The 11,593-nt window shown below is 45.8% G+C and overlaps 1 protein-coding gene across 2 annotated transcripts; it reads right to left on the bottom strand.

The window, feature by feature from the left end:
• Positions 1–1,214: 1,214 nt before the first annotated feature.
• Positions 1,215–10,635, bottom strand: rbbp7 (RB binding protein 7, chromatin remodeling factor). 2 transcript variants are annotated; one of them, XM_026177124.2, is made up of 12 exons: positions 10,328–10,635; positions 8,260–8,404; positions 8,030–8,175; positions 7,587–7,760; positions 7,386–7,501; positions 6,628–6,788; positions 6,419–6,545; positions 6,246–6,323; positions 6,080–6,156; positions 5,917–5,974; positions 5,552–5,662; positions 1,215–1,806 (listed from the first exon to the last, which is right to left on the bottom strand). In XM_026177124.2, the coding sequence occupies exons 1-12, from the start codon at positions 10,341–10,343 to the stop codon at positions 1,735–1,737; spliced, it is 1,281 nt and encodes a 426-aa protein (XP_026032909.1). In that variant the 5' UTR covers positions 10,344–10,635; the 3' UTR covers positions 1,215–1,734. The 2 variants fall into 2 exon arrangements, with proteins under 2 accessions (XP_026032909.1, XP_026032908.1); XM_026177123.2 differs by having other exon boundaries at positions 7,587–7,763; positions 10,328–10,480.
• Between the last annotated feature and the right edge of the window lie 958 nt (positions 10,636–11,593).

Here is an 11,593-nt window from a genome sequence, read left to right as displayed (position 1 = left end):
ATTGTCTCAAACATTCATCTCTCTTCACCTTTTCATCATTTATCAGTTTTCTTTGACCAGGTCGTTAAAGTGGATCTATTTTGTTTCTATTCTTGGACTGTACCAGACCAGCTTTGCATGATTCAAAATAATCCTTCTGTATATCATACCTGGCCTCACTGCTGCTGAAATAGGCTGGTTTAGCTCCTCCCACTTTAAGACAGCATTCTGATTGGCTGCTTCTTGAAAAACAGGGCACCACCTCTCTGTGACATCATCCAGATTCAAGAGTAGAAAAAACTGAGACTGTTTAGAGCAGCTGAGCTTTAACATGAAGGACACAACGCAGGAACAGGAAATACACGACAGGAAGTGAGCAGAAGCAGGTCCACTTTAACTCGGGGTCACCCTCGATGGTCCCGCCGACGTGTCGACCGTGTTTCAGAGCGTCTCCGGCGTCGGATGAGGCTCTCGGCTTTTTGATGTGCCGTCGTTTAAAAAACGCTCCAGCTGCTTTCTGCGCTGTTCTCCTGCTGCACATCTGTAATTCAAACCACACAGCAGCGCCCGAATGACTCAGGCAGTTTGATCCGTTTTCATCTTTTTCCTGTCAGGTGATGGTGTCTGTCTCCGCCCACCACAAAACCTCAGCACGACCTTTTATCGAGAACGTTAAACTTTATTGAAACAGCTGCGAGAACAGCAACGCTGAAAGTTTGAAGGAGCGTTTGGACCCGTCAGATTCACCGGTTCTGTTTTTATTGAACTTGTTCCCCCCCACACACGCATAATGAAGGGGCCAGATAAAGTCACATGATCAGTGTTTGGACCTGTCAGGCAACGGATTGTGTTCGACATGATTTCACCTGTGACCTCTTTAAAAGACTGTACATGGAGGATGGAGGTGGTGACGCTGGGGACCAAGGTTGCGGCACGTTTCTTCTTTCTGACTCTCAGGTAATGTCAGAATCTACCTCTGCAGGTGAGACTGAACAAAGAGGCGTCACAGCTTTGGAGAGCTTCTTGTTTGACTAACGACCCCTCGTTACCGTGTTCCTACAGTCTGTCTCGCTTTTCAATAAACGTTTTGTAGAATTTGCAGCGCTGCTGGTTTCTGTTCTTTGATTCCTGTTTGTTCCTCATGTTGATCAGGTCGTTGTTTTCATAACGGCACAAATGATACAGGAGCTGATGGTTTGGCTAGAGGCCGGATCTTAAAGAATTGCTGAGACGCATTTTTGGAAAAGTTACAAAAGCTTTATTGCGATCAGAGGTGCAGGAACCAAAAACTAAAGTTTCACATCATGTAACAGAACAAAGGTCTGTTTCCCTCGGGTGTAGGAATTTAGCCAAATGCAGGGGTGAGGAAGTACCGAAGGAGCGGGAGGCGAACGCAGCGGGAATGTTTGTTTGGAGGACGCGTCGTCAACTCGGGAACATCTAACAGGAGCTGCAGGTGGAGGAACGGAGCAAGCTATGCTGTAACGCTGCGTTTCCTTCCGTCAGCCCTTTTAAAATGAATTCACAGCGACAGCGTGCACACAGAGCCAATCCATCGAGCTCCGCCCACCCGAGAGGGACTTCAGTTCTTTTCCAGGTGCGTCGGTGCTTTTGGGTACCGGGCAGTGGTGAAGCGAAGCGAGACGGCGCCGGAGTGCGAGACGCCTCCAACGCGCCGCGCTGCTCTTTTCGCACTGAGATGAATCAGAGGGAGGGAGAGGACGGGTGGGGGTCAGGGGTGGAGCCTGTGCGGGGTTATGATCCCTGAGCCTCCAGCTCTGACGCAGGTGTGTTGTCGGGCTCCTCGTCATTGTAGATGTTCTCTGCCTGCAAGAAAGGAAGGAACCGTTAGAAGCAGCGCTGCAGTTCCTACCTCAACACGGGCGGCGTGAGAGATCGGCAGGAATCTGATGAACATCAGACGAACAGTCCTCTTTTCCCCCGATGTTAAAAACATTGCACTCTGACATTGTTGAAACTGGCCTGACACAATGATGGACCTTCTTCTACCTTCATAATTCATATTTACATGCATATTAACATTTTGAGGCTCTCGCTGCAATCCAGCGGTTTCTCCAACTGTCCACAGCTGTGCAAACACTCTCGGGTTTGAAGGGTTGTTTCTCCAGACTGGATATTTCAGCTCCACAGGTAAAGGTGGGATTTGTGCTGCTCATGCACCAACCAGAGCATCCTGACGGGTAATATCTGCACCTCATACGTGAACAGCACCAAGCAGGACAGACGAGCTCGCCGAAGAGTGGTGCGCTCTGCCGAACGCATCATTGGCTCAGAGCTCCCTCGCCTGCAGTCTATAGACTCTGTGCGCCTTAGCATTTGCTACTATTCACTCCTTGTTCAACAAAGTAGCCAACTTTATTTTTTACAATTATTACAGATGTTTTAAGGCTGTAAAAACCCCTCACTGTACACTTTGTACACGTTTCTCAGGAAGGCATGAACATTTTCACTTTTCTCTCTTCTTTAAACTCTCAAAGTTCAAACCTTTGTAGAAAAATAAGTCCAGTATTATAGAATGAAACCACAGATCAAACCCTGTTTTCAGGTCCAGAACACGGAGTAGAGCCGCTGCCAGAGAATTCAACATTTATGAATCAGAAGTCCAACTAGGGATGGGTACCGGTATCCGGTCCCATGATGTCACCGGTTCTGACATAAACGGTAGTAACCAGACCGAAAAGCAGCGCACATTTCGGTGCTTTATTTCGGTGCTTTTTTTTTCCTGAGCTGTGATACACTTCTAGCCAATCATTTTACGTTTCCGATGATAGTAGGCGGGGCCAGGTACGTACGTTCTTTTAGAGCAGAGCTACAGATTAAAAATGTCCAAGGTGAAGCGGTCAAAGTCTGGCTGTATTTCACAGCAAAAGATGCAAACTCAGCAGCAACAAGTGCTTTAAGCTGATACTGTGATACTGTCAAAGGAGGTAACACCAAGAATCTGATGAAACACCTGGCGAGGCATAGCGTTTTTTTTAAAAGCCCAGAAATGCGCCGTATTTGATAGCTTGCTGTGAGACCTCACACCGAGCACATCTACTGCGGGTGGGTTGCCTGTTATGCAACATCCCCCAAAAACACGAAGAATAGAGTCCTGGCCCCTAGCCCTGCCAGTGTAGCAGGAATGATGAGGATGATGATGCAGCAGCAGCCGTTCTTCTCTGCGTGAGGAGCTTAATGTTGTTCGCGTGTAATTTACGTTGAGTAGGCTAACCACGTTATTACATTAATGCATGTAAGGTGAACTAGCAAACACAGACGTAGTTACATGCGGCTGTCCTCTTGTTTGATGGCAGATGCTCCCTTCACCCTGGCCAAAAAGGCTAAAATGATCAAAGAAAAAGTGGGAAACAGTTAAACACGAGAGGTTTAGGACAAAGTTTGTGTTTTTTCCATTGTTTAAGCACTGCTTCCAGCCAAGAGTGATACCATATATGCCCTCTAGCTGCAGAAAAGGCTAATATTGTTATCTTTTTACAAAAAAACAGCTGAACATGAGAGGTTTTTGGACCAATTTTGTGTTCTCCATTCTTTAAGCACCGGCACCGTTTCAAAAGTACCGATTTGGCACCGGTATCGGATAAAACCTAAACGATACCCATCCCTAAGTCCAACTTTTTGTGCGATGGTTAGTGTCTTTAGAGTCACACTGTACTGTATAGGAGAGATGGCACGGAGGAGATTGACAATGCGCTGTATACAAAAAAAGGCAATGAAAAAAGAAATGAGTGAAACAGCACAGCTGCGTTATAGTGAGGGACCGCTGTAATTTTGAAGGTACGTCACAACATACCCTTTGTAAATACTAATGCATAGAAACCCTGATCAGCAACCATTCATTTATTTTTTTCTGTGGTTTTTTTTCACAGTTTGTTGACATGCTGTGTAGGTGTGGACTGATATCGACACAACGGGGGAAACATCTGGCTTTCACTGTTGTTTGCCTGTAGATTGAACATTTGCCTGTTTAAATCATAAGAACTGTCACTATGCAGAGATGTGCTTCTGCTGCAGTGATGCACAAGCTGCGACCGAGGCAAAGCTTTGTGACGCTGCACAGCTCAGCCCAGAATGCACAGTAGCTACAGCGCTGTGACCACGGAGCTGATGAGCTGATCGAGGCCTTGAACTAGGGCTGGGCGATATATCAAAAATTTATCGTTACCGATATTTATGACTCTCATCGACGTCATTTTGCCCATGTCGGTAAATTCGGTATTTAAAAAAAAAAGAAAAGGCATGTGCAGGTTGGCGATGTTCATGTCCCTTTAAGACGCTGTGCTACGTTACAGACTTGACGGGGTGGAGTCACATGACTCTACTACCTGTAACAAGACGAGACACGGGTGAACAAATGGAGGACGATTTAAATGTTGAAGCAGCAGCGACGGAGGTAGAGCTGGTGGAGGAGGAAGAGGAGACGCTTGTTAACAAAAAAAATGTTCAAGCCCAATTTTAACTATCAGTGTTCTATTGAAGTTTTTTGCAAACAGCACTATTTAATGTTTTTGTTTAAGAGTTTATAGTTTTCACGAGTCACATGGCAGTGCTTAGTATTTATTATAGTTTTTTCTGTGTTTAATTGACATTTGTGTTTGTGACATTATTTGTTTACAAGTTATAGTACCTCAAGGCCTTAGCAGAGATAGGCCTTTGTCCATGATGGCATTACATTTGCACAATCATTGTTTACTTTGTGAATAGCCAATGTGAAACATATTTATTATTAAACTATTTTGTTTACAAGGGATACACATTTTTTAGAGAGCATGGTTACATATTGTATCCTACACTTTTTATTTTGTTCAGTTAATAAATCTTAACCACTAAAAGTACTTACTACTATTGTCTTCATTTATTTTCAGTGACATTTTACAGTCCTTTAAAGTGGTAATAATATAATTGCAATGAATAGGTCTAGGGGGAATAATATTATCAAAATAACTGGAGGAACTATGCTGCCTGCCACAGCCCCATCAAATGAAGAAAACAAAAAACGTTTGTTTTTTTGGCACTTGGGGTGGTTATCGTCCATTTATCGTTATCGAGGTTAACTGCTCAATTTATCGTGATATTGATTTTGGGCCATATCGCCCAGCCCTACCTTGAACGCTACAACCGGGACGGCTCCAGTAAGACAACATTCCCAGTGTCTCTGTTAGTTTTCAGCACGGATCCTGCATCACACTCAGCCTCCCTCCAAAACCTCGCAAACCATCACCGCACCCCGAGTAGGTTTAAATAAATCAATCTTTGTTTGGAGGATCAGACAGCCGACGTTCTGATGTTCTTGAAATCAAAACGACCGTTGGCGTGCTCGTGACACCGTTTCTGAAACATCTCCGAACGAGCTTCCAGATGTTTTGGTCTTTGGCGCGAGTGAAACGATATTCTGTTTTCCTGAAGTCGGCTTTCACAAGTCGAAATGACATTTCCATGTCAGAACTCCAAGCTGCTGCTGTCGCATCACCCACCACTTCATCTGATCTGTTACCGTCACACACTGTGTGTCTGTGTGTGTCTGTGTGCGTCTGTGTGCGTGCGCGCTCACCATCTGCCACACTTGCATGATGTTGTCCTCAGACACCGAGCAGATGATCCAGGGCTCGTTGGGGTTCCAGGAGAAGTCTGAGATCTTTGCCGTGTGGCCGCCGTGGATGAACTGATGGAGATCAGCAATGACAGGTTAGAGAGGCGGGGCTTTGTTCTGACAGGAAAATGATGCACCTGCTGATCACACCTGAAGCACTCGAACACTCTCTGCTTACGTCACAGTATCTGAGTAAGCGCACTTGTCTCATCGAAAGGTCAAAATGAACTAAAACATGTTTGTTTTTTAGGTCAGCCATGATCATGTGATCAGAATAAAGACATGCGAGTGTCACCTAAAGACGTGACGCTGACATCATCACCTACCAGGAGCTCTGGCGGGCCGTCTTCAGCGTCCTCTGCAGACTGCTCCTCCCCAATTTTGCTAAAACGACACAAATCGATATCAGTATTTTTAATAAAAATACATTAGTGTCATTGTCTCAAGCCCCGCCCTGATCTGAAGCTCCGCCTGACAGCGAGGCATTACCTGAGATCCCAGACATTGAGACGCCGGTCGGTGCCGCTGGATGCCAGGATCGTCTCGTTGTGAGGAGACCATTGTACCTAATAAAAAGGACAGGAAGGCCTCGCCATCATTTTTCCGATCACGTGTGAGTCACCGACGAAGCCTCACAAACACTTTCAGGTCTCACCTGGAAAATTTCATCTTTGTGTGACTCAAAGGAGTGAAGCTTCAGTTTGAGGTTTCTCAGATCCCACAATGCAACAGTCTGACAGGAAGAAAAGCACACACACCTCAACATATACGAGTAATAGAAAAAACTTTATTCTTACGATGACAGGAGCAGGTGGGTGTGTCCTCTACCTTATCGGCAGAGCCGGTGGCCAGGATGAACTCGCTGTAGGGATTGAAGCTCAGACAGTTGACCTCGGCGGTGTGAGCGTCCACCGAGTGGCTCGCTTTGGACGTGTTGTTAGAGCGCGTGTCCCATCTGAGGATGGTTGGAGGCGGGTCAGAGCCAGCAGGTTTGATCGCACAGTTAGAAACAACCACCACCTTTAACGATCACTTACATCATCAGCTTCTGGTCGTCGGCGACGGAGCCAAAAAGTGACTCGTGGAGGAGATGCCAGGAGACGTCCTCCACGACCGCCGTGTGGCCCGTGAAGATGGTCTTTGCGTCCAAGATCTTCCCTTCTTTTGGACCGCCCCCGATGTCCCACAGGCAGATGGTCTGAGAGGAAGAGGAGGCGGGGCATGTGGAAGTTTTATGAGCAAACAAACATGAAATATTTAATTGTTCCGTAACTGCATTCGTCTTCAGATGATAAAAGCAAAGACGATCGTTCTTATTCCTCTGAATGACTACATGTAGAGTTTAGTGTCAACTGTGACCATCAGTGGGAAAATCCACTCGTTAACGGGACTGAGCAGCAATAACGAGACGACTTCTGTACGTCACCGCGTGACCGGGACGAAATGTTTGGCTCACCGGAAGAAGCACCTGCTACTTTCGCTCTGGAATTTTTTTCCTTGGAAAATTGATGAAAGACAGAAATATTTTTGATCTTATCAACTTTTTAAAATTAAAAGGGCCTTTATTCTGAAAGTCCCAAAAGTCTTGACAGCATCCAATAAGAAACTGGAAGCTTTTATTTTGAAAAGCTGGCCTTTTATAAAAGAATTTTAGGTATTTTAGTTTGAAATCTGACATTGAGCATCCTGGTAATGTCCTGCTGTCGGCCTGTGTGACTTCTAAACCCTTAAACTTGACCCTCACAGGGACCCTTCTTCAGTTCGTGTACTGAAGCTAAACGATGATGTCACGTACGTGGTCGTCGGAGGCGCTGAGCAGGTTGCCGCTGAGGTTTGGATTCCAGGAAAGGCCATATCCTTCTTTCTGGTGACCTTTCAGTCTTAGGTCAGGATTACACTCCCCGCTGGGATCTGAAACGCACACACACATGCCTCGTCATGATGCGTGAGGGCGTTTGATTTTAGCATGTAGCGAGCAGCCGGGCGGCGACCTCACCTGGCTTGGACGGGTGTTTAGTGTAGTCGAAGACCAGCACGTCGGAGGTGGGAGTCTTGGTGGCAATGATGCAGGGGTTCTGGGGCATGTAGCGCGCTCGGTTCACTTCGCCTTCGTGGTTGATCTTTATCTCGATCTCGATCTTCCCGCTGACGGAACCGAAGCCGCCGAACTCTGAAAGATCAATAACGCTCAGATGGAGAGGAACAGGCGACAGCGGCATGACCGCCGTGTCCTGACCTACTGTACCCGAAAGCTGCTCAGCGGCACGCTAAAACACTAATGCTACCTGTGGGAGTGGCGCACCTTCAGCACACCTGAACAAAGCATCAACGTACCTGCTGGGAGACACAACAACACAGTGTGAGTGCACAGATCTGCTAAACCCCTCCCTTTCAGACAGGAAGTAACTGTAACCAGCACATAAACATGCCCTTCCTTACCTCCTTTCTCGCTGTCGTAGTGCGACGCGTCAAACTGGGCGTCGTCGTTTGGAACCTGGACACTCGCGATAACGAGGTGGTTCTGCTCGTCTGACGTGTGCGTCCCTAAAACTAGCCTGTGGACCGCGTAGTCCTTTCCCTCCGGCCTGTGGAGAGCGCCGAGTTGAACCGTCACCATAACTAGCCAATAAAGCAGCAGCTTCGCACACACCTGAGCAGCCTTCTTTTACCTGTTGACATCCGGGAGCCACTGCACCGTCAGGCTGGGCCACTCCAGCGCATGCGTCATCACCAGGTCGTACAGGAAGGGCGTGTTCTTCTTCCAGATCTTGTACTCCTCGTTGATGACCCGCTCCTCCACCGCATCGTCGTACACTTCAGAGAGACCACAAGGTGAGACACAGGTACACGCGTCTCATCCTGACTGTATGTGAGCTGCAGACATCTGCTCCTGTTCTGCAAGTCTTTGACCACATTTTTACAACTGCCTTAAAAAGACATTAATAAGAGAAACTCTTTAAAAAGAAATAACGGTATGTATAGAAAAGATGAAGATGTTTTGGTCCAATCAGATCGTCCAACACACGAAACACAGTACGTTTACACAAATCAGCTGTTAAATCTCACATTAGAATTATCGTCACTCCCACTGTGCTTAAGATTTTTCTTATATGTATTTTACTGTATTCAGTAATCATCTGTACACTGTATAGTATTGTTCTTATTAATGTTTCAAACACTTCTTTAATTCACCTTTTCTTCGTGTCCCTTCTGCTGATGTGAAAAGTGAATTTCCCCAGTGTGGGATGAAATAAAGTCTGTGTCTATGTCATGATGCCATCCTGCTGATGTTTTGGAGTTTTCCCCTTTTTCTGCGGAATTTCCCGCAACTTCTTATTTATATAGCGCCTTTATTTATATAGCGCCAAATCACAACAGCAGTCGCCTCAAGGTGCTTTATATTGTACAGTAGATCGTACAATAATAGATACAGAGAAAAAGCCAACAATCATATGACCCCCTATGAGCAAGCACTTTGGTGACAATAAAACAGTGGATCGCTCCCGAGTGTTACTGCCCAGTGATGGATCAGCCTGCTGTGAGGAGGAGAGACCTGTGAAGGTTTCTACCATCACCTGATCACCTGTGACCACGAGCTGCAGGCAGCAACTGAAACAACACCATCGAGAATGCAAACAACAGAAATGAGCTTCCTCTGAACGGCGTCCCAGCTTTAGAGATGTGGTGAGGTGTTTCGTGATCTGGGAGAAGAGCCGGCAGGACTGGGACACGCTCTGAGGAACTGATGCTTTCACTGACCGCTGTCGGCTCAAAGTAAGGAGGCTTTACACCAGCTGACCGAAACTCTGCTGCCCGACTCGTCACTGGGACCAAGAGGAGAGGTATGAAGCTCCGACCTGCACGGCTAACACCTTTGGAGACTTTGATACCTGAAATCTTTGAGCTTAAACATCTCCAGGCTTCAGTCAGCCTGTGGATTACTGTTTACTTTTACTGTATTTTAAATTCTGATTTAATAAGCAGTTTCCATTTTTTACCTCAGTTATTTTATTATTTACTCATTACAGTAGTCAAATTACTGTATATTTTACTCTATTTTTATTATGCATCTGCCTCGTTTCTTAACACATTAGTTTTTACTGAATTAGTTTCTAAATGTAGTCTTAATCTGCTCAAACTATTTAAACGTTGAAAGTGTTGCTTTTGTGCTCTTTTTAAGTTATTATAAATCGCTTATTACTGCATAATGATTTTACTCTGATTTATTGTCGGCTCTGACCGGACTGAAAGGTGCTGACAATAAAATCTGATTGATTGATTATCTGATTAATAATCACGTGATGCCGCCTTCACAGCACTTTCATGTATGAAACGTTACCGGGGAAGCAGAGTGGACCTGGACTGGAGCAGTTTGGGGTTCAGTCAAAGTGGCTTGCTCAAGGAGTCCTGACCAGCCTCACGTGCAGGAAACAGACTCCAGCTGTGTGCGTGCTGACTAACAGAGGAGCTGCTGTTCGTGGTGAGGCAACAGCTCATTAACGTCAAACCGGGTCAGTTTGGAGATCTGACGTCATACCGAACTCAAAGACTGGGCGTTCAAACGCGCTCGTGTTTAAAAACGGAGGCTTTAAACCCGGGAAAGCTCGCGCTGACAGCTCTGATATTAGCATGTGATGCTAACATGAGACCCTAACAGAGTTTGCGCGCACAAAGCGGCGCGCTCGGAAAACAGGCCAAAGCAGTTTTTCGGCGCCGAGCAGCGGCCGTTAAACGTACCCTCTTTATCGGCCATTGTCCAAACTCTGCCCGCGACTCGGAGCCGGACGGCAGAGAATCCAGGAAGGCGGGAGTTCTGTTAAAACTGCTGCTCGGGGGAGCCGCTGCTAAACCCAGAGTCCTTCCCTCTCAGCGCCGGATTACGGAGGAGCGCTGCGCATGCGTGAGCGCGCGCATACTACAGGGGATCAGCGCTGTGCACAGACTGCGCAGACAGGGCATGCGCATCGAAAACAAAGAGAACACAGAAACAGCGGAGTACCAGGACCACGGTGATGGGCACAGGACCAAAGGCAACAGTACAGTGGGCGGTGTCACGTGGGGGCGGGGTCGAATATCAAATTTACACTTTACAAGATTTACAAGAAACTGGCAAATTCATTAGAAAAAAACCCCCAGTATTTTTTAAGAGGAAGGAACAGAAAATGTACAAGGAAAAATGTACTTTTTTATTTTCTTAATGTGGCCTACAAAACAGACAGTGAGCAGTTTGCCTCTGACTGGAGGTCTTATAATGTCTCACAGTATAAGTACTCAGCATCTCGCCTAAAATCAACCAAATTTTGCTCCAAAAGGTGAACCGTTATTAGATATTCAGATAATAAAGGTCTCGTTTAAGTAAACCTGAATACAGGCTGAGATCACACCTGTGGCTGCTTTTCATGTTCTTTAATCCAACAGATGAAGGATGAAAAAGCAGCAGTAAGATGCTGTGATGTTCATCGGGAAAAGGTTTTATAATCCAGAGGAAGAAGCAGCTGAGCTCTCTGCAGCTCTGATGAATGTGACAATATAAAGAGTTAAACTTCACAGAGAAGCAGCTCTGAGGTGTGACTGATGCACATTTAACACACCTGTGAACAAACTACAGCAGACTTACAGATCCTGCTATTAAAAGATCATTCCATACACACAAAAATGAATTTAAAAAAGCCGGTTTAAACAGAGCTTAAATATTTTTATTTTCTTTTAATTTGTGTAATTTTAGGATTATAATTTTGATTGGATGTCTCATACAGATTGGCTGAAACCAAAAAACTAAACTGAAGCAAGTAAACGTACACTGGAACCAAAGGGAAAAAAGAAAAGACTGAAATCAAAGGCAGAAGTGTGAGACCTCAGTAACACAGACAGCCAAGGAGGTCAGAAAGGTGCTTTTATTTTGGTGAGTGTGAACAGGAAACAGACGGGCTCTGCATTCCAATGAGTTTATTTTGTAAAAGTTTTGTCCATAAACAGCAAAAACAGTTTACAGTAAATTACAAA

This window comes from Astatotilapia calliptera, chromosome 1 (genome assembly GCF_964374335.1).
Source record: "Astatotilapia calliptera chromosome 1, fAstCal68.1, whole genome shotgun sequence".
Taxonomy (NCBI): domain Eukaryota; kingdom Metazoa; phylum Chordata; class Actinopteri; order Cichliformes; family Cichlidae; genus Astatotilapia; species Astatotilapia calliptera.
Note: the sequence above shows the minus strand (reverse complement) of the source record. Positions and strands in the feature narration are given on the sequence as shown.